A 27,508-nucleotide genomic window follows, 5' to 3' on the forward strand; every position below is an offset into this window, starting at 1 on the left:
CTATAATTAGAATAATTTCCCAATTAAAGTTATTAGATTTAAAATATTAGACAACCATTATTCTTTTGCGCTACTGTTTTTAAAGGTTGCCAAATATAAATAAGTCCACAATTAATTTTGATCTTTGTGTTTCTTTTCTAATGGTTCATATTCAAGAGGAAAAGGAAATCCTTGGCTTTGGTCAAATGATTATACTACTGTTTAAGTCAGTACAGTTGGTTCTCTCAATTGATAAACCAACCAAAACTATTCAGTAGTGTGCTTTTTCTACAATAACATAAGATCCAGAAAAAATTTTTCCAAACCTTTTTTATGTATAATAAGCTTTTATATTTCTTACATAAATCATGTATTCTATTATCTGCTCATTTTGGAAGAAAGAGGGTTCTTTCTCATGTCTGTTTAAGACCCTGTTGCATAAATACCGTCATCATTTTATGTATGTTGTAAATGTTCTGTTCAAATTCTTTGTGCTTTCAATTTATATTTCTTTTTTGTCCATATAAAAATTATAAATTTTCACCTTCCAATTCTTTTTTTTTTTTTCCTTTGGTGGTACTGGGGTTCCTGGAAGCCCTTCTACCTCCGGGCTACACTCCCAGACCTATTTTTACATTTTTATTTGGAAACAGGGTCTCCTAAGCCAGCGCGCGGCTGGCTTCGAACCTGCGTGATCCTCCTGTTTCTGCCTCCCAAGCACGGGGATTACAAGCGTGCGCCACCACGCCCGGCTCACCTTCCAATTCTTTAATGAATGATTTCATGAACGTTTATAATTGTAGCAAAGCTTTAAATCAGGATTTTTTTTTTTTATTATTTTTTGGTGGTACTGGGGTTCCTGGAAACCCTTCTACCTCTGGCCTACACTCCCAGACCTATTTTTTTTTATATCTTTATTTGGAAACAGGGTCTCTTAAACCAGCGTGGCTGGCTTCAAACCTGCACCTTCCTCCTTTCTCTGCCTCCCAAGCGGAGGGATTACAAGCATGCGCCACCATGCCCGGCTATGGGTTGTTAAAATATTATTTAAAGCCAGGCATGGAGGTGCACACTTGTGGTCTCAGCATTTGGGAGGCAGAGGCAGGAGGATCTAGGTTCACAGACAGCCTCAGCTACTTAGTGAGGCCCTTTGCAATTAAGTGAGACTCTATTTCAAAATAAAGAATAAAAAAATTAGGGCTGGGAGTGTAGCTCTAAAGTAGAAAGTCCCGGGGTTCCATCCCTAGTACTACAAAAAGTATATAAAATAATATATGTATTAATTTATATTTTCTCTTGGTACCTTTACATTTAGTTTTAAATTCTGATCTTCATGTTATAATTTTATTGGTGGATTATAGTTTCACATCATAATGTAGTTCATATGCACACAGCACTTGGTGGGCTTTCCCCTCCTTCTCCCCACTCCCTCCATTTCCATCCTAGATACTGATACTGGCATTGGTATTCTCACATATGTACATAATGTCAGTGGAAATCTTTCCTTCATTAATCTTTAAAAATGCATTGTGGGAATGTTTTCTTCATTAATCTTTAAAAATGTGTTTTTCTTAGAGGTGTTCTGACAGATGTGGCTGAGATAGAAATGGAACATATTTTTTTCCAGGTTGAAATCTAGTTGTACCAACAAAAGCTGTTCATCAGAACACTGTTTCATTCTGATCCTATATACTTCAAATATGATAAAAATAATGTGTATGATAAAATATTGCTCTTCTCTTTCTTTCTTTCTTTTTTTTTTTTTTTTTGGTGGTACTGGGGTTCCTGAAAACCCTTCTACCTCTGGGCTACACTCCCAGACCTATTTTTATACTTTTTTATTTAGAAACAGGGTCTCTTCAGCAGGGCTGGCTTTGAACCTGCTTGATCCTCCTGTCTCTGCCTCCCAAGCAGGGATTACAAGGGTGTGCCACCATGCCTGGCTAAAATATTGCTCTTCTTGACTGTGCCACTTTGATCTATTTATTGTCTCTTTTATATATCATAACATTCTGATTATTTTCTTGAAATTTAGTAGCATTTGCTTTCCTCAGTGCATTAATTAATGTATTGAGAATCTTTTTTAAAATATGAGTTTGATCAGGGTGTTATTGTGCATGCCTATAATCCCAGTGTTTAGAAGGCTGAGGCAGAAGAATCATAGGTTCAAGGTCAGCCTCAACAAATTAGGCTCAGCCAGGCATGGTGACGCACCCTTGTAATCCCAGTACTTGGGAGGCTGAGGCAGAAGGATTGCAGATTCTAGGCCAGACTCAGCTACTTAGTGAGGCCCTCCACAACTTAGGGAGACCCTGTTTCAAAATTAAGAATAAAAAATAGGATGGGGAGTAGTTGAGGGGTAAAATGCTCCTGGGTTCAATCCCCAGCACCTCCCCACACACATACAAATTAGTTAGGCTCTCAGCAATTTAGTGAGACTCTGTTTCAAAATAAAAATGAAATAGGGCTGGGGTATAACTCAGAGGCATAATTCTCCTGGGCTCAATCCCCAGGATCAGAAAATGATGATGATGATGATGATGATGATGATGATGATGATGATGATGATGATGATGATAGAGTTTGAATAGCATTGTACTGATTTTTTGGTTATATTTTTGTCATTATGAGATGTCTTCTCTCTAATTCCAATGTCCACTAACACTGTATCCCAGGTGGCAAGTCTGCAATTCTATTTGAGAAGATTTCTCTGTTGTTATACTAAAGGTAAATACCATGCGTAATTACTCTGAATGGGGACTCTGACCAGGCTGTAGTGGTGCCCTTTACTTAATTCCATTGTGGACCTACTCATATGCATTTTCTGCCAACCCCACATCTAGCTCTATTGCTTTTGGTTATGGGGATACTGAAAGAAGGTCCTTTTGCAGGTTTTTTTTTTTTTCAGGTCTACTGGTTGCTCTATAAATTGCTGTATTCTGAAAGATCTATTAGTCTAATATCCTTTGTGATTCAAACATTTTACATTTGTCACCATTTCTGGATTATTGCTTTTTGAGAGCTATAATAGATTTACTTTTAAAAATATATATTTTATCTGCACCTCAAACCTGCATTTGTGCATCCTTTGATTACTTTTTTATTGTTTTCTCTTCACTCCAAAAATCATTTTACTTTTTCTCTTGTTTTCTCTCTCTCTCTCTCTTTATTTTTATTTTTCTAATACTTGGTTTAAAAAAGGAGATGATCTTAAAGTGTTAAAATTACCTCTGGTGTAAATTCCAAATTCTTCAGCCATTTCTATTTTTATTTTGTTTACAAGAGAGTAGTGAGAATGCATTGTTTTATTGTATTTCAAATTCTTCGTGTCTACTCTTAACCTCTTTTCTTTCTTTCTCTCTCTTTTTTTCTCTCTCTCTATCCTCTCTCTCTCTTTCTCTCTCTCTCTCTCTCTCTCTCTCTCTCTCTCTCTCTCTCTCTCTCTCTCTCAACAAATTTACCCACAAGTGTTATAGTTAATTCAATGACTGGGAAGGCCATTCATAAGGAACATCTCTTCAAACTCTCCTGCAATGCATCATTTCAGGCTTTCCAGACTTTTCATCTAATCATTATCTTAATATTTAAATTCACCTTTTTTTTCTTATGTAATAACCCTTCACTTATTTTTCTCCTAACTGCCCCCATTCATGATCTAATTAAATGTATCTTACACTTTATGTTTCATCTTACATGTGTTCATTTTAATAAGCAGCCTCTCGTTTCTATTCCGCATTAACTACTCTCAAAGAACATCCTTTATCAACCTGAATTGTATTTTGGGGGGGCTTCCTCAATTCAGTGGGATACTTGAAGAAAAAAATTCTATCTTTGCTTTTGAATCTGTAGAATCTAGTTCAGTTCCTGAATTTCCGGTACATAGTTTTAGTTTATAAAGGTTTATTAAATAAGTGAATGGAGCTGAGTGTGGTGGTACACCCTTGTAATACCAGCGTTTAGGAGGCTGAGACAGAAGGATCATGGTTCGTGGCCAGCCTCAGCTACTTAGGCCCCTTGCAACTTATTGAGACCCTGTTTCAAAAATAACGAATGAAGAATAGGGCTGGGATGTAACTTGGAGGTAGAATGCCCCTGGGTTCAATCCCCAGTACTGTAATAAATAAATAAATAAATAAATAAATAAATAAATAAATAAATAAATGGATGCGGGTGCCATGTAATTTACAATATTTTTAAGTATAGTATGTGGATTTTCTATTTAATACTTCTCTTTTTGGGCATTTGTAGATTTTTTTAGTTGATCTTCAGCTAAGTAAATTTTCTTTCTCTATAGAAGTTTAGGTTTATTTTCTTACAAAATACTTACCTATAACTCATTCTAAGTTAACCAGCAGTGTTACCTAATACTACTCATTGTATTAGAAACTCATTGTTACTATTAATTAATAATAAAACATTAACATGATAGAATGAATTTGAGTAGATTTGCCAAACAAACTTAATCAACCTAATCACATTTTAGGAGTTAAACTATGAATTTTGGGCTGCAAATGATATCTCAGGGCTTTCAATCTAGAAACATTAAAATTAAATTCTTCAATGTTAACTTCTTTAAAAGATCAGAAAGAATTTGTAACTTATTATTTAACAACTCTTCTTTTTTTATTTAAACCTTATTAATCACTTCCATATTGTTAGATCATTCTACTTTACTTATTCGTCATGCAACTTATAAAAATATTTAAATTGTATTTCCAAACATATACATATATATCAGTACACATTGACATATAAATATTCATTAGTACTTTCAGTAAAGGAGGTTCAAGTAGAATGATAATAAGCATCAATGGATATTTTTAGTACTAAATACTGTGTGTAAAAAATGAGTATTATCCATATTCAGTTCTAATGCAGAAAACTCATACATTTATACATGATTGAAAATGGCTGGCAAAAAGTTATTTTAAATTCTTCAGTATCAAAAGGCAAAATTACAAGAAATTTTAATTTAAAAATCAAACTTGCTCTTATTTGGTATTCCACAATTGGGTAGTACCATATTCTATAAAATAGAACGAATGAGCCAGGTGTGGTGGCGCACGCTTGTCATCCCTGCGCTTGGGAGGCAGATACAGGAGGATCCAGCAGGTTTGAAGCCAGCCTCACTGGATTAAGAGACCCTGTTTCCAAATAAAAGTATAGAAAATGGGTGTCTGGGAGTGTAGCCTGAAGGTAGAAGGGTTTCCAGGAACCCCAGTACCACCAAAAAAAAAAAAAAAAAAAAAAAAAGAATGAGTGTTCCTGTATGTCAAGCAGATGAGACTGGCTTCATAGGGCCAAAAGGGAATAAAGGGCTTAAGAAAACAGACATAGAAGTAAAAAGGGGGTTGTTCCTTTCAAAGTTACTTTCCTTCTTGGGTTAATATACCTCAGAGTTCCTTATCATAACTTTGGAAAACAGGACCCCTTTTGATCGGTTTTCTCTCTCTCTATTCTCATCTCTCTGATTTCTTCTCTTCATCCCTCCTCCTCCTCCTTGTTCTTCTTCTTCTTCCTGTTCTTCTTCCTCCTCTTCCTTCCTTCTTCTTCTCTCTCTCTCTCTCTCTCTCTCTCTCTCTCTCTCTCTCTCTCTCTCTCTTTGTCTGTCTGTCTTTGGAAACCTAACACATTACAAAGTTCAATTAAATTCATAGAAAATAATTAGATAATCTGTTTTTTCCTGTTGCTATTTTATAATTTAAATTATGGGATAAAACTTTAGGGGACACAACTGCCTTATACATGACTTTGTAAAGATACTGAGGTAGCATTAATATAAAAAATACCAAGGTGTATGTAGATTTGGTATGGGTATTTGTAAAGGTAGACATCATTATGAATTGTTTTTCTAAATTATAAAAATAAACAACAGAACAGAAAATTCATCCTGATTTTAGTGATGCAATTGTGAAGACTTCTAATCTTGTAACTTTGAGAATTTTATGTAACTGTGTGTATGCAAGTTTGAATATGAATTGAACAGAATAATAAAGGATAAGTATGCTTGTATGCTTGTTTCTGCCTTGAAATGCTTAAATTAGAATTCAGGCCTTTCTGAAAGGAAGGTCCTAAAGCAATTTTTTTTTTAAATAAGGATGAAGAAAAATAAGGGTTGATGACATATGATAAATTCATTTTTGGTCCTTCAACCTTGTGTTTCATCAGTAGAAAAGGATATTTATAAGTAAAATATGCACTCATTATGTAATGATATGCTAAAAATATTTATGAATCTCATACTGATTTTCTCTAAGTATCAAAGAATATTATTCATAATTTGTAATATGTACATTGTTTAATAGGCATACACTATTTTAAAATGATGAATATTATTTCTAAATAACATATCAATATTATATTAAATATCAGTGTCTTATATTCTTCAAATAATAAGCCATATGATTGAAATAAAAGATACCTGCCTATTGTTCTTTAGGCAATCTGAACATAACACAGTTTCCAAAACTCCAGAATCAGTATTGTAATTCTCTTTTCTGTCATAAAATATTTTCCAGGTATGTTTTTCAATACTGTTATTAGCTACAAATGAAGATTTATTAATATATCTCTATCTGTTTTATCTTAACATATATAAAGAGGAAAGAAAACATGAGTCTTAAATGAACTTTTCTGGTTGTGATTTTAGTGATTTTAAGCATCACAATAACCACTCATTTTTTATTGTGCTAAGGAAAATTAACATGAGATCTACATTCTGAATTATGAGGTGTTCAATACAGTATTGTTAACTGTAGGAAGAATGTTATATGATACTCTCTAGAATTTATTTATCTTACATAAGAAAATGTCATACTGGTAGTCACTGAGCTAATATATGAAAGTATTTGACCCAGTACTGTTAAGCCCATACATTAACATATACTTTCTTTCAAGCGTAACTATTAGAAATGAATGGTAAACTCTCCAAGAGAATCATTTCTATGATGACTCATTTATAAATCATTTTGAAATTTGATTCATAAATTATTTGAAGTTTGAATTTCATAAAAGTCCCTAAGAGCTGGTCATGGTGGTGCCTGCCTGCCATCTTAGTACTTAGGAGGCTGAGACAAGAGGCCCTCAGCAACTGAGTGAAACCCTATTTCAATAGAAATCAAATAAAAAAGGACTGGAGGCTCAGAAATAGAACACCCCTGGGCTCAATCCTTGTGTACCAAAAAAGAAAAATCCATGTAAATAGTGTAAATAAATTCCAAATCTAACTATGATTATTTCATTTTATAATGTTCATACTTGTTAATTCTTCAGTTTCAAACTTTTGAAATTGACAAGTAAAAACCATAGTATACATGATGAAGTTTCTTCCGAGGAGATCATTCTAGATTTTAATTCCCTCACTCTTCCCCTTTTAAAGGATCATCTGAAGTGTGAGACCCTTGCCTTGGGAACTTACAGCCTTTCTGGATGAAAGAGTGCCCTTTGGAGCACTGCACTTTGGCTCTTGCCAAGTCTCTTGTATTTGCTTGTCCTCAATTGCAGCTGCGCCTTCTGTGCACAGTGCTCTAAGCAAGTGTCCCATTTGTCACTGGGGACTATCTCAGATTGTAGGTAAAATTCTCCTTGATTTCTAATTCAAGTTTGATTATCAGAAAATTCTCCTTGTGACTCTTCTGCCAGAACAATGAGAATGAGGATAGTGGGAAAATATAGAAGTAGCAAGCATTCTGACATACATACCACCTTTAATAAAGGAAAAAAGAAGCTGGGCGTGGTGGCACATGATTGTAATCCTAGCATTCAGGAGGCTGAGACAGGAGGATTGTGGTTTCATAGCCAGCCTCTGCTACTTAGTGAAGCCCTTTTCAACTCAGTGAGAACTTGTTTTAAAATAAAGAATAAAAAATAGGGCTAGGAGTGTTGCTCGGAGGTAGAGTACCCCTGGGTTCCATCCCCAGTACTGGAAAAAAAAAAAAAAGACAGCTAAAATAGCAATAACCTGCAGATAGTATAACATGTATATTTTGTTTATGTGCATGCAACAACTAACAAAATAGGTAGTATTCCCTTTTTCAAGGGAATAAGCAAACTAAATCTCAGAATGATTAGATAGTCTTCTAGGGCTATTATCCAATGAATGAATGAAATAAGAAATGAATTAATCTCTAGGGAAAACTGCATGGACTGAGTGGACTAAGAAATAGAGATAAAAAGAGGTCAGTGTTTCAATCCTTTAGCCGTCACTTAACGGAGAGCAAGCTTGTCTGACAGTCACATGGGGTTTATGTTTGGGGGTAGGATGCTGCTGAAGAACCAATGATGACAATTTTAAAAGAAAACGAGAATGAATAACAGATGAAACAGCATCATGGAGTAGAAGAACAAGGGTGAGTCAAATGGATGGTTAGGCTTCCACCAGAAATGATTAACTCTATGGTAAATATTTCTACAACTGGCATGTTGCAAGAACCTTTCTTAAGCTTCATGGCCAAAATGTTGGATAATCTAATAGAGATATACAAGTTGCTACAAAAATAAAACTAAAAGGGCTGACTTGGAAGAATTAGGAAACACATATTTTCAATATTTGTTAAATGAGTTCAAGTAATTAAGATTTTTCTGTTTAAAAAAGACTCACCAGAAATTGAATATTTGTTACTGAAGTGCAGCCAGCCACTAAAAACTTCCAAATTGAAAATTTTCCAAATTTTTAAATTTTTCAAAAGAGAAAAAAAGGAAATGATAGTATACTCTGCAGCTTACTTTTTGCAGCAATATGATTTTGAAAAACATTGAACAGAAAAGATGTGAAGAGAAAAAAGTAATAAGTCTATTGTAGTCCCGAATGTCTAAACAAAATGTTAGCAAACCAAATGCAATTCTCTACAGAAACACTAAAAAAGAATGACCAGTCTGGGTGCATGGAAGTCATGAAAGAATGGTTTTATAATGTTAAATATGTGTTTACTGAGTATTATAGAAAAGTATGAGTATAAATTTCTACACTGGACAAGTAAATGAGAGCAATAATATGAACATCTCAAAAGATGGAAAATTGAAATTTATTGTAATAAAAATACTGTAATATGAGTAGATGGGAACTTTATTAACTTCATAAAATATGTCAATTAGAAAGAGAAGAAGAGAGGGAGGGGGAAGAGAGAGAGCGAGTGAGAGAGAGAGAATGAATAAGAAAATAAATTTTCTATAACAAATATCACCCTACATGGGAAAATACTGGAAGTATTCCAGTTGAATTTAAGAACAAAATATAGCTGGTTTCTGTGTATACCCATATCTAATAGTATATTGGAATTGTGACCAGGACAATTTAATTGAGAAATAAATAGCAATTATAAAAATTGGTTATCAATATCATTGTTTTACATAGGACACATTGTAGACATAAAAATTTACAAACAAAATATAAACAATGTAAAAACAGGATCAATATGGTGGTTTTTAAAAATTGGTCTATAATATTCAAATCTATTTGGGTACACTAGCAATAGAAACTTTTGTATTGATATTAGGAAAAATAATTTGAAACATTTTTATGTACTAATATAACTGTAAAATAACCAAGAATAAATCTAAATATATATATATATATATGAAGAAAAATTTAAAAATTATTGAAGGACTCTCAAGAATACATAAATAAAATTAACAACCCTATATTTATTATTAAGAATGTATATCATAAAAATGTTATTTATATCCCAATTCAATTATAGGTTTAATTCAACTCCAATAAAAATCATGATTAAGCTGGGCAGGGTCGTGCACACTTGTAATCCGGTATTGAGGAGGCTGAGACTGGAGGATCACGGTTTGCGGACAGCCTCAGCTACTAAGTGAGGCCCTTCCCAACTGAGTAAGATACTGTTTCAAAATTAGAAAGAATAAAAAAACAAAAATAGGACTGAGGGTGTCACTCGGAGGGAGAATGCCCCTGGATTTCATTCCTGGTACCACACAAAAAAATTATGATTAATTTTAATTTGATCTCAACTTTACTTTTGCAGAATGTTACAAGTTAACTTTAAAATATATATGAGATAGCAAAGAAGATATAATAGCCAATATCTGAGATACAGACTTACTGGAAATGTATAGCAATTTTAAGAGTATGGTAGTGGTACTGAGATAGACAAATCTACAAGTAAATCAGAATAGAGAATATGAAAAGAAATGTACCCATATATAATATAAAATTTTATTTATTATGGAGTTTACATGGCAGAAGTTGAATTAGTCAATAAATTAAATGATATATAAAAATAAGTTTTAATAAAACTGGTTCACTACAGCAAGAGAAGGAAAGAAAGGGAAGGAGGGAGGGAAGGAGGAAAGAAGTAGAGGGATATCTATCTTACCTCACAGCAAATTATAAATTTCTATGTCAAAATGTAAAACTGAAATATAGAATTGTCTTCTGACCTCTGAGTTGGGAAGCATTTTTTATACAAGACTGATTAAAAGTACCAGCCACCTATCAAAATGTTGATATATTTGAATATATTAAACTCAAATCTTAATCACTCAAACACACACCAGTGAAAGTGAAAGAAGAAAAAGACTTTTAACTTTAAATGGTATTTTAAAATAAATACAAACAAAAAAGATTAAAATCAAGGATAAAAATTTTTGTCAATCAACAAAAGAGAAGGATTTAGAAAATAGAGGGAAACCTTTCACAAAAATAAAAAAAAATATGTGAAATTAAGATGAGTGTCATTGTAAGTGTTAGGATGGAATTGGTAGGGCGCCTACACTGTAAATTTTTGAGACACAAATAAGCATTTTTTATAAATTTGCACATTAAATACCTTACTCTGAAGGCACCAATTGTACAGATCCCTAGAAAGGTTGTACAAGAATGTTTTATTTTTATATAAGAAAATACAACTAACCAGTCCAAATGTCCATTGATTAGATTTTAAAAGGCATATTCACACAACTGGCATTTAGCACAGCAGTACAAATGAAAAGCAACAGTTATATATGCAAAGAACTTCAGCTACCAGATTGGTGAATCTTAGTACCAATACTACCTGAATAAAAAAGCAGCCGGGCATGGTGGTGCGCGCTTGTAATCCCAGCACTTGGAAAGCAGAGACTGGAGGATCACGGTTGGCAAACAGCCTCAGCTACTTAGGGAGGCACTTAGCAACTCAGTGAGATCCTGTTTTAAAAAGTAAAAAAGACTAGAAAATAGGGCTGGGGGTGTAACTCAGAGGTAGAATGCTCCTGGGTTCCATCACCAGTACTATAAAACAAAAAGCAGAAAACAGAATATAGATGATGGCACACATCTGGCACCCAGTATTCACAATAGTGTTCGTAATGTGAGTGAGGATGAGCAGGACTATAGGGAAAAAGTGCAGAGGTATATGTAATTTACCAGAACTGGTCTACCTCGTGGAGTGGGCAGTTGTTAGACAAGTATTTATTATAGTATGCATAATCTAAGAAATGCTGATAATTAATTGGAAGAAAATATTTACAACAAAGGGGACACGGGATATATCCACAATATTAAACACAGGAAAATGCATGGAAGTTTTATGTTCCAAATATCCATGGGTATTATCAAATGGATTATTTTTTTTTATTTTCTAATTTTATTTTTATATAGTTTTTGTTTAACTTTAATAATACCTTTTTATGATGCAGATTGAAATGTGGAATATCACTCGTAATAAGCAAGGTATATAAACAATATTAACAGATAACTCAATTGAAAAAGAGGCAAAACTTTGAAGATGCTGTTCATTAGAGGTCACACATTTCCAGGAATCCTATAAAAATGTGCTTAACGGAAAAGTAGATAGGGAAATGAGATTTTACTTTTTACAAAAGATAATAAGATGTTGTTTTTCACTTTTTATTTAAGAAATGTGATCCAGGTTCTCATCTGTATTGTTTGGGAGTTGTAAGAATATGGCTACTTATATATTCCACACTAGGAGTCTATTCCACACTATATTCAGAGGAATATAATGATATAGCAGAAGAGAGTAGCTTTCAAACATACACACATGTTCATATCAATGTACTTTAACTACAATGTTATTTATAATAGTGAAACACAAAATAGTTTATAAGTCCATAAAAATAAATGATTTACTGAATGTTAGAGTGCATTCACTTGTCTTTCATCAAGAACATTTAACCATCATGATGGGGCTTGATTCAATGCATATATAGAATTATACACTAGTACAGAATGATCTCTTGATTATTTTTAAGTTTAAAATATGGGTAAATGAACAGTACCTGGAACATAATCCTATTCATGTTAAAATATGTATGCTGAAGCTTTACCTATGTCTTTTCATATACATCAATAAACAGGGTACAGAAGAATTACTTGTAGGGCTGCATCATTTTATTACCAGTGGTTCTTTCTGGAGCAAAAGAGGAAGAAACAAAATTCTGTCCTGTTTCACTTTGTTTCTTGTTTTAAAAAAGGTACATATGGCTGTATAATTGGCAGCATTGCCTGGCTCTGTGAGTTTTCCCAAAGAAGGTTGCATTAATGATCACACTGAATTCAGTAGCAGCAGGAGCTGTGGGCCTTTATCACAGCTGACCCAGCAATTAAGCTGGAGTGCTCCTGGGTAGTAAATACCATCCACCAGGTCAGAAGGCACTGAGAAGGCTGGCTTCTGATTGCGGATTCTAAGTCAAAGGAAACTCGAAGCAGTTGGCTAGAACCCCAGTCATAAACTGATCAAATTCTCCTTCTCATAAACTATGGTAGTCACATTTAAATAATTATTCAAAACAGAATTTTTGGTCTACAAAATTATTAGATAAAATAATATATTTTATTCTGGATTACATGAACTCCTATTATTATATCTGAGGGACTATTTTTATAAAAAATTTTATAGTTTATTATTTTTAATTTTAAAATATTAAATTAAAACATTCATCATATAATCTAAGATATATTATTGCAAAGTATTTTAAAGGATAGATTCTTACATGTAAAATTACAAAATGTGTTTAATGATATGTAAAATGTAAATAAAATATTTAAAATATTTTGAAGGTCTTTTGTTTTTGTTTTTGTTTTTCTGTTTTGGTGGTACTGGGGTGGAACCCAGGGGCTTTCTACCTCCAGGCTATACTCCCAGACCTATTTTATATCTTATTTGGAAACAGGGTCTCACTAAATTGCTGAGAGCCTCACTAAGTAGCTGAGGCTGGCTTTGAACCTGTGCAATCCTCTTGTCTCAGCCTCCCAAGCGCGGGGATTACAAGTGTGCGCCACCACGTCTGGTTTATTTTGCAGTTTTTATAAAATAAAAATATATTTTACTTGATAAAATGCCAAGAATAAAAAAACTGAAGAGTTCTCATTTTAAATTATAAATCATGAGCTGTAACTTGCTTATTTTTCAGATTAAACTTTTTCCGTGATGTTCCTGACTTCAGAGTATTAGCCTGTGGTGGAGATGGAACTGTGGGTTGGATTTTGGATTGCATAGGTAATGAAAACATATTACTTAATGTGACTTGCATGAGAGTGGTGTCTTATTCTGTTGTACTCATCTATGTACCTACCTACCTATAATCTATTTATGTATCTATCATCTAGCACCAATATCAGTATCTTTGAGTACAATGGTATGAGTGGACATCTGCCAGGTTTCACACTATTTATTGGTTTGCGCCAAATAGATGTATTTCCTTATTTAAATAGCAATCCTCAGCCATTGCTTTCTATTTGGCCTTGGTAGTGGCCAAATAACTAGAACAAAGTCCTGTAATTCTAAACTGACAGAGCTGGGATTAGAAGCCACACTTTTAGCTTATCCTGTTTTATCTAAAGAATTTGAGTTTATAATCACATAAAAAAGATATATGATTGAGTATAAAAGGTGAACATATGGCCCAAGAAAAACTTGATGAATTCTGAAAATATGTTTTGTAAATTTATTTCTTTAATTTAATTTTATTTTTTGTGGTGCTTGTGTTGAATCCATAGGCATTCTACCACTGGCTATATTCCCTATAGGTACAGTATAGCTACACCTTCTATAGCTACACTATAGCTACAGTCTTATTTTATTTTTGACTTTGAAATGGGGTCTCACTGAGTTTCATATGGCCTCGCTAAGTTGCCGAGGGTGGCCTCAGGGCTTGGATCCTCTTGTCTCAGTCTCCCTAGTACTGGGATTATGGGCCTGTGCCACCATGCCTGGCTATTTGATTTCTTAGGTCTAGTCAATGGTGAAAACTGATCACTAGTTAGATAAACATATCATGAATTGGCATTTATGAGGAAATAACCCCAAAACAAATACTTACTTTTTAAATCCAATTTCAGTAACTGAATTAACAATTCCTTGTTGGAATCAGGTTCTTTTACAATAAAAATTATTCAAAAGAAGTTTTGTTCTCTGTAGATAAATTTAAACAGATTTATATTTAGTCAATACAGATCAGAATACTTTTGTTCACTGAAAAATACTCTAATTAAAAAAACACATGTTGTCAGCAATACTTTTTGCAAAACTCTAGCAACTTTAGTCTACTACTGTTTTATAAATAATGAAAATTCTGACCTTGGTTTTCTAATAAAAGATGTAAGTGGTATTTATATTCTCTAAGAGAGAAAATACTAGAGTTAAATATTTGCAAAAGTTCCTAAGGTGTTAGGAAAGTGTCTGAGGACTTGGGAGAATTTTCAAGTGGAACTAGTGGGGATTTGGAGATTATTTTAGGCCCTAAAGTCTACATCTTGGAGTTTCTTTGTGACATGTCCCTAAATTATCCAGCCCCTCTGTTTTTACACACACCTATGTACTGGTTTTGAGGGAATAAAGAAGGAGAAAAAATAAAGAGAAATAATATGCATTTGTGAGATTTACTCAAGATACCTGATGATTCAAACCAATGCATATGGAATTTCAGAAACAGATTTATTCTAAAACCAATGTACTAGACTATGTATAGATTAATCTTGTAAAAATGAAACAAGATAAACCAAAACAAAGAAATCTTACTGATCTAAATGTAAACCTATTTCTGCACCTTAGTCACATCTCTGTTCCTATGCTGCATCTATCTGCCTCCGTAATGATATTAATGGACACACACACACACACACACACACACACACCACAATTTTTAACTTTAGATATAGAAAAGGCTTTTTTTCATGCATGAGTTTGAAAATACCTGTCATTTTGTGAATAATAGTAGTTATATTTTATCAATTGTCACAAATGCATAAAAACCATAATATAATTTTCTATAGCTGTAAAATGTAATTTTTTTCTATTTAAATGTAACTAGTGAAAGTCAGGTGTGTGGTGGTGTATACCTGTAATCCCAGTACTTGGGAAGCTGAGACAGAAGAATCACAGGTTTGAAGCCAGCCCTAGCAACTTAGTGGGTCCCTGTTTCAAACTAAAAAATAAAAAGGGTTGATAGTATAACTAGAGGTAGAAGGCTCCTGGGTTCAATACCCAGTAAATGAATAAAAAAATAAAATAAATAAATAAATAAATAAATCTACCTAGTGGAATTCTTTCATATAATGTAAAGATGTCTTTTTACTCTTGTTCATTCTAGGATCAATTTTTTATTTTAATTTTTTAATTCCACAGAAAAGGCCAATGTAGTCAAGCATCCTCCAGTTGCTATTCTGCCTCTGGGAACTGGCAATGACCTAGCAAGATGCCTACGATGGGGAGGAGGTAATACATCTGTGTACACACACACACACACACACACACACACACACACACACGCACACGTGCGCGCACGCACGTAGAAACAAAGTACATACAAATACCCAAGAAGACAACTTACCACTTCTTTACTACCATTTATTTTTTGCATGATAATTGCCATATGAGTTTAGTAAATGTAACAGGTTTTATATGTATACTATATAAATTTGAAGCAGTAATCTGGGGTAAAACAAATACTGGGCAGAGTTAGAATGTGAGTATAGGATTTAATTTGATATTAATTATAGACTTGGTCCTGGCAATTTTTGATTCTCTGTGGTTATTTTTCTTTCTTGGAAAATGGGATAGACATGAATGACTCAGATTTTTTAATCTGCGAGTTGTATGATAACATTGCAACAGAACAAAGTAAAGTATTGATAAATGACTTGCACAAGAATAAATGCATTTAATAATAATTAACATATGAGACCTGCTTTTACTAACCAGGGTGTTCTGCATTTGAGATAATGAGGTGAGAAAAGGAAAACAGAAAAACCTTAAAATCTAGTGGCACATAAAGTCATATGTAAATTGCAAGAATGTCTAATAACAAGAAAACAGTCACCAATAGAAAGAAAAGCTGCACTCACATAGAAGAGAAAATTAATGGCTAAATAATGACACAACCATATAAAACTGGGTATGGGCTTTATAGGTGGAGGGAGCCTTCAGTTCAAAGACACAGAAGTGGAGAGGAATATTGTATACTCTAGGAAATAAAAATGAAATCATGTATATGGGACAGAGTTAGCAGATGGAGTCTCAAAATATTTTGAGTCAGTAACATCACTAATAGATTACTTGAAAATTACTGAACAACACCAGCTTTTGCTAAATAAGTAAAAAATTAATGTAAAAAATTTTAGCATCTAAATTCACGAGTCTGAAAGAGGCTTCTAAGACAGTGAGAATCCTAAGGCCTTGGGGAGCTTGTTAAAAATATAGTGGCCTGATCTTACCCTAAATATGCTGAATGAAAATCTCTGGGGATGAGACCTGAGCACACTATTGTCTTTTTAAACAAACTGTAAGTAACTCTGGCTTAAAGTTTCAGAGTCTTTGTTCCATGACTACCTGTTCAACTAATGTACATGTCTGATGTAGTATTATATTGTTGAGAACCTTCTGTTGTATGTGTTTTAGGATGCACATACTAACGGCTTTTATGAATTATCTAATTCTCATAAGAAACCTAAAGTTTGACAGGGGAGGAAACCAACGTTCAGAGAGGTTAAGAAACAAAATCTAACATAGCAAAAATTGAGCTCTATCTATGTAACTCTATTATCATATGCTCACATATAAATTTTAAAAATTTATTAAGCAAATACCTTCTGTTTGGACCATATTGAACATATATACTAAATCCATTAAAATATGAATTCATTCATTACTCAAAGCAGATCTGTCAACAGGAACTTGTAGTAAGGAAAACACAGATAACTATGAAGCAGTAAAAGATTTCTAAGATAGGCTGTTTTGAGATCTGTGTGCTGTGAACTGCAGAGGACTAGCTTCTGATCCACTTTGGCATTTTTGGGGGGGATGTGGCTTTCAGAAATTGTCATCAAACTTTAAACCATGCTGGAGAAATATAAGCAAGCTAACTACTTGGTAACCCAAGTAGACAGAATAAGAAGAGATAGAATAAAAAAAGTAGGGTCTTTAAATTGAAAGTTCTGTATCACTAGAGAAGAAATGTTAATGATGTAAAACCTAACAGGTCATCTAGGTTGTTGATATCAGCAACTGAGAGAAGGGTGGTGTCTTTCTCAGAAAGGATCCTCAGGAGAAAGATATAGAAACAGATACACATTGAATATATTTCTATAAAAGTTTGTGGGAATTGATAGTAGAAATGTTCATTTGGTTGTTGGGGATATTGAGAATTTGCACCACAATACAAAAATATGTTTCAAATTAATGCTGAGTGAAATCTTGATGTGAATAGAATAAGATTGTAGTTGTCTTAATTAGGTAGTAGAATTGTGTTTAAATGCCTCATTTAGCTATAGGATAATAGATGTGAAAAAGTATACTTAACACATATAAATACACTTGTTATTTGTTCATTATTTTTCTTAAGTTCATGTTTTTTTCTTTAGGCTATGAAGGTGAGAATCTGATAAAAATCTTAAAAGACATTGAAAGCAGCACAGAGATCCTCTTGGACAGGTGGAAGTTTGAAGTCATACCTAATGACAAAGATGAGAAGGGAGACCCAGTGCCTTACAGTATCATCAACAATTACTTCTCAATTGGCGTGGTAAGATTTACACTAAGTATTATTTATTTCTGTTCTGGATAATCACTCATAAAAACTCTTATACTATGAAGATTTGCTGATTTATAAATATTTTTATGTTTGTATCAGCAAACCACCTCTTCTAATGGCCAACAATAAAACATGTTAAATTACAGTCAGAATGTCAGCTATCAATATTTTTTTGTGTTAAACAAAGGAAAGAAATTATATTGCTTGCAATTGGCCAGATCATTTTTATTACGAAAAATAAAGCTTAGAATAGTAAGATGATATGGGAATCTTAACTCTAGAGAAATTGGTAATTTTAATAATTATTTTATTTATATATATTTAGCCAATAATTATAGAGGCTAAAATATGTTATCTATAATATTCCATTCCATTTGATATATGTCAATCAGTATAATTCCTATGTTATATGTCATGCTTTTTCTCTCTTTGTCTCTTTCTATTTTCTGTCTCTTTCTCTTTTTACACACACAGACACACACACAGACACACACACAAACACAAACACTGGCTTTAAAAAACACTGATTAAGTCTGTGAACTTAAGAATCAAGCTACCTCAGTAAGACTCACTGAGCAAATTATTTAATCTGAGTATTCATTTACTTGTACCCTGATGTATATTTCCTGTCTCACAGAGTTATAAATAGTATGATTATACATTATTTTTTATTGTTTATTTATTTTTATTGGTGCATTGTAATCATATATCACATTGGAATACAAGACTTGAGAGGATATACAAGCACACATCATCCAATTAGTCCTCATCCAGTCCCCATCCCATTCCCTCCCCCTCCCTTGATCCCATGCTTGTTTGGTGATTAACTTTCATACATTTGTTTATGTACCTCCTGCAGCTCTATCCTCCTCTATTCATGCCCTATTTCACCTTAATTGCTTCACTATAGGGCCCTTTCTATAGCTCAACCTCTTCTTGTTGCCCCTTTCCTCCTAGTTATTGCTGATTAGGGGAAGCATCTGGTTTTTATTTTCTGCGATATTTCTCTGTGCAAGCCGCGTTGCAAATACCGATCCCACTCTTGAAGGCCCCAGTAGTGGCCTGGCTACCCGGTGGACTGATCCAGACCTCGCTGGCTCAAGCAGCGGCCTTGCCTCATGGGAGGCCCCGATTCTGGTCTCGCTGGCCCTGACACTGGCCTAACCCCTCAGCTGGCTCCGATACTGGCCTGGCTGGCCCCAGCACCAGCCTAGCCTCAAGGCAGGCTCCAATCCCAGCCTCAGAGGCCTCAGTAGCGGTCATGCTTCACGGCAGGCTTCAATGTCAGCCGCTGGCCCCGGCACCAGCCTAACCCCTTGGCAGGCTCCAATCACGGCCTCGCAGGCCCCATCTCCGGCCTTGCTTCACAGCAGGCTCCAATCCCATCCTCACTGGCCCCGGCATCAGCCTAACCCCTTGGCAGGATCTGATCCCGGCCTCGAAGGCCCCAGCAACGGCCTTGCCTCACAGCAGGCTTCGATCCTGGACTTGCTGGCCTCGGCACTGGCCTAACCCCTTCGCAGGCTCCAATTCCGGCCTCGGAAACCTCAGTAGAGGCCTTGCCTCACAGAAGGCTCTGATGCCGGCCGCTGGCCCTGGCACCGGCCTAACCCCTCAGCAGGCTTCGATCCCAGCCTCAGAGGCCCCAGCACCAGCCTTGCCTCATGGCAGGCTCTGATCCCAGCCTCGCTGGCCCCAGCACCGGCCTAATACCTCGGCAGGCTCCGATCCCAGCCTCGGAGGCCTCAGTAGTGGCCTTGCCTCACAGAAGGTTCCGACACAGGCCACTGGCCCTGGCACTAGTCTAACCCCTCAGCAGGCTCCGATCTCGGCCTTGGAGGCTCCAGCACCAGCCTTGCCTCACAGCAGGCTCCAATCCCGGCCTTGCTGGCCCCAGCACCAGCCTAACCCCTCAGCAGGCTCCTATCCTGGCCTTGAAGGCTCCAGCACTGGCCTTGCCTTGCGGCAGGCTCCGATCCCAGCTTCGCTGGCCCCAGCACCGGCCTAACCCCTCAGCAGGCTTCGATCCTACCCTCAGAGGCCCCAGCACTGGCCTTGCCTCATGGCAGGCTCCAATCCTGGCCATGATTATAAATGTAAAGTCCTCAAAGAGTGCTACGTAAGAAAGGCTAAATGTGCAAAGCTATTCATGCTCTGATGTTCATTATTATTTGCAAAAATATGTAAAGCATCTTGATCTTGGGAAGCCTTTGTTATGATTTATATCTGCAATGTCCCCAGCTGATTAGGTGTTGAGGGCTTAACCTCCAGTATAGCAGTGTCCATAGGCAGGCTTTGAGGAAGCAATTGGATCATGAAGGCTCTGACATCTTTAGTGTGTCAAACCATTGATGGATTACTAATTCTATGGTAGCCCTGGTGGAAGCTATAGGACTTGGATCTAGAGGGAAGTGAGGCCCTAGGGGTGTGCCTTCAAAGGAGATAACTTGTCCCCAGCTCCTTCCTTATTCTTATTGTTTCCTGGCTTCTATGAAGTGAACAGCTCTTCTCTGCCATACATTTCCACCATGATGTTTCTGCCTCATGATAGGAATAAAAGCAATGGCTCTGGCTAGCCATCAACTAAAACCTCTAAAATGTGAGCCAAAATAAGCTTATCCTCCTTTAAGCGGTCTTTCTCAGGTATTTTCATCTCAGACACCAAAAACTGATTAAGACCGCCCTCCTACTCATATTGGTATTAAAAACAATATTTTAGCAGCTTTACTAGTGTATAACTTACAACCTAATTAATTTGTTGTACCTTTAATTGTTTTAATCAATTTTTCCAATTTTAGAATATTTTGTCAGCCAAACAACTCCCAAAAGTCTGTCTGCAGTCAATTTGGCTCCTTCCCTCAGCTCCAGGCAACAACTAATCTGCTTTCTTAATCTAATGTTTATCATTTGTGAACATATCCTATAAAAGGAATCATGCATTATATAGTCTTTTGTATCTGGATTCTTTCACTTAGCATAATGTTTTTGAAGTTCATGCATCTAAACTATATGAATACTATTTTCATTTTTATTGCTGAGTAATAATCCATTATTTGCATCTATTCATATTGTTTATTCCCTCAACAGTTGATAGACATTTGGTTTGTTTCCAGTATTTGAAAACAATGACATTATGAATGATGTCAAGTTTTTAAATAGCTAGGAATTTTCATTTGTTTGTTTTGGTTACTGTACATTTTAGCTCTAGGCTTTTCATTTGTTTCTTTTTTATAGTTTCATATCTTTAATTAATGTTTTCTATTTGAAAAATCATTGTGTCTGTACTTTCTTTTATTCTTTAAACATGGTTTCTTTTCATTTTTGACATATTTATAATAGCTGTTTTGAAGTCTTTTGTCTGCTATGTCCAACATCTGTGGCCCATTTAAGAGTCTGATAACATATGGGTCCCATCAGAAACCCTGCTTGTGTATTGCTTGTTTTTTTTTTTTATAAGTACATGACATTACTATTACATCGCATGATTCTTGTTGAAAATTGAAAATTGTATATGATATATATTAATGAATCTAGATTTTTATTGTTCCAAAAGGGTTATCACTTTTCTTAGGTTTTCATAGTCATTTGCCTGTGGACTTTCTTGCCTGTGGTGTATGGATACTGGTGTCTCAACTAGTGTCGTTTAAAAATTCTTCTTTTACTTTGGTCCCGATTTCCTAGATATCACCCTCTTGTCAGTATGGCTGACTAAAGGTTGTAGTGAAACTTCTTGAGCTAGGAAGCTTTTTTATTATTAGATGGATTCATATATTCTTTGAAGATCATATTCAAATTTCAAAGGATTATAAGTCAACTTTAGCTTTTAATATATTCTAACTCTTCTGCTATTACACAAAGCCTCTCATTTAATGCTTGACGATAACTAGGAATCTTTATTCTCTCCTGAGCATCTGTCAGACAGCCAGAGATATGTGTTGGTTTATCACAACCAATTATGACTGTTCCATTCCTGAAGTCTCTTGATAAATCTCTGCCTACTGTATGGATCAGCTGCTTGCCCTTATCAGTTTTGCAAATGCGGGCTAGCTGTGACACTGACCTTCCCTATTCATTTGCCACAAAGATAGCTACTGTTTCAGACAACTTTGAAGCCAAGGAGATTGTCTGGCTTTCATCCTAATTAAGTCAGCTTCAGTGAGAGTGAAGCTGCTTTCTTTTCTAGCTTGTTCCACCTGAAAAAACTACAATCTACGGAGCCAGAGAGTAAGGAAATGATTTGCTGCTGAAACATTACAGATTACCAGGGTTCTTATTTGAGGCTTGGTAGGTTTTTTGAAATTAACTACTCCTCAAGTTGCTATATGCCCTGGGTCAATTTGGTATTCAGCATTGCATATTTTTTTTTTTTTCTTTCTAGAGGATACTTGGAGATTTCTGGACACATTTGATTGTCATGGGTAATGGAGGGCTGCTACTGGCAACTAGTGGATAGAAGTTAGGGTAGCTGCTAACTACCCCCAGTACATAGAACAACTCCTCAAACACACAACAAGGTTTTGTATCGCTCAGAACATCAATAGTGTTGAGGTAAGAAACCCTGACATCAGCAAACACAAAGACCTTAATATACAAACTTAAAATGTTGAAAAATAAAAGCAGGAGAAGCCTCCCAAAATGAGACTAAAAGCTGAAATAGCAATATGGCAGAAAATAAAGGCAGAGAAAAAATGCCAGTATTTGGGAAGCTGAGACAGGAGGATTGCAGACTTGAGGACAGCCTCAGCAACTTAAGGAGGCACTCAGCAACTTAGAGAGATCCTGCTTCAAAATAAAAAATAAAATAGGGCTGGGGGTGTAGCTCATAGGTAGAATACCTCTGGGTTAAATCTCCAGCAACAAAATGAATAAATAAATAAATAAATAAATAAATAAATAAAACCTAAAATAAAAAGTATTAGCAAAATTAAAAGATGGATTGTTAAAAAAAGTTAATCTGATTTATTGCAAAATTAATTTTATAAAAATATTGTCAGAAAATAGAACTAATTATATAGAGTGAAAAATAAAAAAGAAAAAGGCATGAACACAGAAAGTAAAAAATAATGGGAAAGGTGCATGTGTATGTGCGTGTATTAAGACAGGTTAGATTTGAAATTTGTGTTAGTGGAAATGTCAAGTCTACTTAAACAGAGCTCAGAAGAATGTTTCAATTAGAGATAATTTGGAATCACAGGCATACTTATTGATCTCTGGCTATATAAATCACAATCCTAAAACTCAGTGATTTAGAAAAATAGCTCTTTTTAATTATTCATAAGTCTATGGTTCACTTGTATTGTTCAGCCATCAGTGGCAAATTATCTGAGGCAAGTTGTTGGCCTGGACTGTGGGTCATTTGGTATAATGTTTAGTCTAATTAATTCATAATCTAACAAAGAAAGTGACAAAAGTAATTTGAGTTTTCTAAATATTATGTTAGAATAAAATACAATAAAATAAAAGACCATGAGTTACATAAGTTCATTGCTTTTATCCAAGAACTAAGCCCTCAAACTGAGAACATCTAAAAAGAATACCTGCATTTGAGGTCAGCTACTTCAGTACAGGGTTTACTGAGAAATTTCAGCTCAGAATGAGCATAGCATTACTGTCGACTCTGTGCCCTTCCCTGAAATTGATAGAAAACTGGGACCCAAAAGCAACACAAAATATGAGAAATATAACATGGTATATATATATATATATATGTGTGTGTGTGTGTGTGTGTGTGTGTGTGTGTGTGTGTGTGTGTGTGTGTGTATAATGGTATATATGGTAACATGGTGTATTCAATACACTTGGTAATCTGTAGTTGGTGAAGAAAACTGTGCTAGGAATATAATGGATTTCCTCGGGGTATTTTTGTCTAGAATATTATAGAAATTTATAAGAGGAGAATCTTTGAGTGCTAATAAATTTGATGCAATTACTGGACATTTGTAATCCCCACACTTGGGAGGCTGAGGCACGAGGATTATGCAGGTTCGAAGCCAGCCATGGATGGTTTAAGAGACCCCTTTTCCAAATAAAATATAAAATAGGTCTAGGAGTGTAGTTCAGAGATAGAAGGACCCTGGGTTCCATCCCCAATACCACCAAAAAAAAAAAAAAATCACTCATACATTGATTTTATGTTAGACTGATCTCAGGGAATATATACAAAGCCACATTTGCATGAATTTGTGTGGTATTTCTCAAAGAAAAATTTGGAGGCCTTTGAGAAGAGAAGAACATATGCAAAGCTAATCTATTTTGAGTTAAGGGGTCTCTGGGGTCCCAGGAGACCTGGCAGATAGTAGCCCTGATGCTCTAGAGCCTGAGATATTTAGCACAGAGATTTCTGCCCAGGTGAGTGAGTGAAAGCACGCATTTTAAGGTTTAAGGATCCTAGAAAGCATCAGATCTGATGAACACAAGAGCTGACGGATGCCTGTGAAGACCACAAAAGAAGATGCACTGACCCTGCACTGCTCCCTGAACAAGTAGGTTGACATTTTTACTCAATGAGTAAAAATGGATAAGATAAAGGTTGGTTTCCTTCCGTGGCTAAGAGTATTTAATTTCAGGGAAATTATATTTTCAGAAAATATGTGCTTTTTAGAGCATATATGGAAAATTATAATCAATCACACACATGGCTACAAAAAATCAGTTTTTAGTCAAAATGTTTTTGCGATTTATGTTTATTTTTATTATGACTATTCAATCACATTAATTATCAGATTAATGAGTTTCACTGTGACCCTTCCATACATGAATCATGCTTTGATCATCTCCACCGTCTTTACTTTCCTCAATGATCTGATGTAATTAAGTCATGGTAGAAGCACATAAAAAATCTGATCTAAAAATCCTATTCTTTGAAAACTTTAGAACCGATTCCTGGATAATTCTTGGATCCAAGATGAAATTCAAAGGGAACTGGCAAGCTGTAATAGGAAATATACTATTCTTATATAGTGTGAAATTTCAAAGGGAAATCTATATCTTTTTATATTTTAGAAAGAACAAAAGCAAAAGAGCTTAATATCCATCCAAAGAAGTTAAATACAAGGATATTATATACTAAGAGAATTCATTAACAAAAATGTTAATGATTGTATAGCTATTCTCTACAGGGAATGGAAAGTGTATAGTCATATATATTATATGCATTTATATTTTTTCAGCAAATATTAATTATAAATATATGTATGTAAACAATATAGACAACTAAAGATATAGATAAAGGTAGTAAAGCTATATTATCAAAGATGTACATATAAATAATATAAACAATGAATACATGTAGAAATATTTGAGAAAGATCTATAAAAAAAAAACCTTAGAAATTTGGGTAAAGCATCAAGTAAAAGAAAAAAATATAAAACATTGAGAATAATAAATGAAACAAAATTACAAGCCAATATTTCAGAAAATTTATCTTGAAAATTTCCTCATATTACACAGTATATATAAATTCTAACTGATATTTTCTTGACCACATTGTCATAAATCTATAAATAAAAACAAATTGAAAAGATACTAAGAATAATGGAAATTTAAAGATTTCAAGTAGACATTAAAAAAATTTTTAGTTAAAACAAAAATAAAAATCAAATTAGCATTATATATACATATATAATTCATATCAAAAGCATATAAGGTATAGTCAAACAGTACAAAGAGAAAACATACATATCCATAATATTTTATATTATATTTTAAAGTGATAAAAATACATATTCAAATTAATGACCTATCAGAAAGTAACAAAACAAACAAAACTCTTAGAATGCAATTATCAACAATAAAAGAACTTGGTGAAAAACAAAACTATAATGAATATACAAAATCTAAAGCATTTTTCTCAAGTAAATAATGGAACATAAATAAAACGGGCAAGACTATTTTAACAGAATAAAATAAATACATAGCATAATAAATTAGAATATATAATTATAGCCATAGAAAATATTTAAATAATGATGAGTATACTTTCTGCCAATAAACTTTGTTAAACAGAAGAAATGTAATGTTTTCTATCCTCATATAAAGAACTAAAATTTGATGACAAGGGAAAAGTAGCATATGTAGGCCAGTGATCCTCAAACTTAAGTATGTGTCAGAATACTTACGTGAAGAGCTTGTAAGATGGCACAATACTAGTCCTAGTCCCCACATGTTTTCATTCAATAGGTCTGAGATGGGGTCTCCTTTAGTCAGTTTTTCTTTTGCTAAACAGAAAAGAACAATTTATTAGGTGGTACATACCTCTAATCCCGGTACTTTGGTTGCTAAGACAGAAGGAGACCAGAGAAGCCAGAAGGAGACCCTGTTTCAAACTAAAATATTTTTTTAAAAGTATGTGAGTGTAACTCGGACACAGAATGCCCCTGAGTTTAATCCCTGTTAACAACAACCACCACAAAAAGAATAAGTAGAGTAAATGTTATTTGGGCTTGTAGTTTTATAGGTTCTCCATTGGAGTCAGCTGGCTCCAATGGAGAAACAGCAGTGTGGGACACAGAACAGAAAAAAGTCACTCTCACTCTTGGTGCCCAAAAGCAGAGAGAGCCAGAGGAAGGAGCTGGAGATGTATATAGTTTCCAAAGCTCGTCCTTACTCACCCACCTTTGAACCTGGCTGCACTGGGGACATTCCAAACCCAGCCCTAACAAAGTCCAAGAATTTGCATTTCTTTTTTTTCAGCAATTTATTTTATTTTATTTTAAATTTTTTATTGGTGCATTATATTCATACATCATATTGGGGTAAAAAAAAAACTTGTGTGTACATACATTTACACATCACTGATTTAACCCCTACCCAATTCCCACCCCATTCCCTCCCCATCCCTCCTTTCCTTGCTTGGCTTAGTGGTTGACTTCGATATGTTTAAGTACATTGTGTGTTTTAGAGAATTTCCTTCTTCCCCCCTCCCATCCCCTCATTTAGGTTGTCTTCTTTGCTCCTCTATAGGATTCCCTTTTTCGTCTAGAGTTCTTTCATATATTAGGGAAAACATCTGATTTCTTATTTTTTGTGACTGACTAATCTATCTCACTTAGCATAATGTCCTCCAGTTCCATCCATTTCCCTGAAAATGATGTAATTGAGGGGTTTTTTTGATGGCTGAGTAAAATTCCATTGTGTACATATCCCACAGTTTTGTAATCCATTCATCTGTTGATGGACATCTTGGCTGGTTCCATAGTTTAGCTATGGTGAATTGTGCAGCTATGAACATAGATACACATGCATTAGTTTTGTAGTTTGTCTTCCTGTCTTTTGGGTAGATACCCAGAAGTGGTATTTCTGGATCAAATGGTAGATTTGTTCCCATTCTTCTGAGGATTCTCCATACTGTTTACCAAAGTGGTTGCACTAATTTGCAATCCAAACAATAATGTTTTAGAGTTCCCACTTCTCCACATCCTCATCAGCATTTGTTGTTTGTGTTTTGAATGATTGCCATTCTAGTTGGAGTTAGGTGAAATCTCAGGGTAGTTTTGATTTGCATCTTTTTGATTGCCAATGATGTTGAGCATTTTTT

At 34.6% G+C, this 27,508-nt stretch overlaps 1 protein-coding gene across 6 annotated transcripts in view; it reads left to right on the plus strand.

Moving 5' to 3' along the window:
* The window catches only part of DGKB (diacylglycerol kinase beta), a gene marked incomplete at both ends in the record, with an annotated part of 627,903 nt that overhangs the window by 211,063 nt on the left and 389,332 nt on the right, over positions 1-27,508 (plus strand). For all 6 annotated transcript variants that reach the window (XM_080701803.1, XM_080701804.1, XM_080701806.1 and 3 more), the window contains 3 exons: positions 13,357-13,442; positions 15,570-15,659; positions 17,804-17,964. In XM_080701803.1, coding sequence (XP_080557929.1) covers positions 13,357-13,442; positions 15,570-15,659; positions 17,804-17,964 — 337 coding nt within the window. The remainder of the gene's footprint in view (positions 1-13,356; positions 13,443-15,569; positions 15,660-17,803; positions 17,965-27,508) is intronic.

The sequence above is a fragment of the Muscardinus avellanarius genome (genome assembly GCF_963383645.1).
Source record: "Muscardinus avellanarius genome assembly, chromosome: 9".
Taxonomy (NCBI): domain Eukaryota; kingdom Metazoa; phylum Chordata; class Mammalia; order Rodentia; family Gliridae; genus Muscardinus; species Muscardinus avellanarius.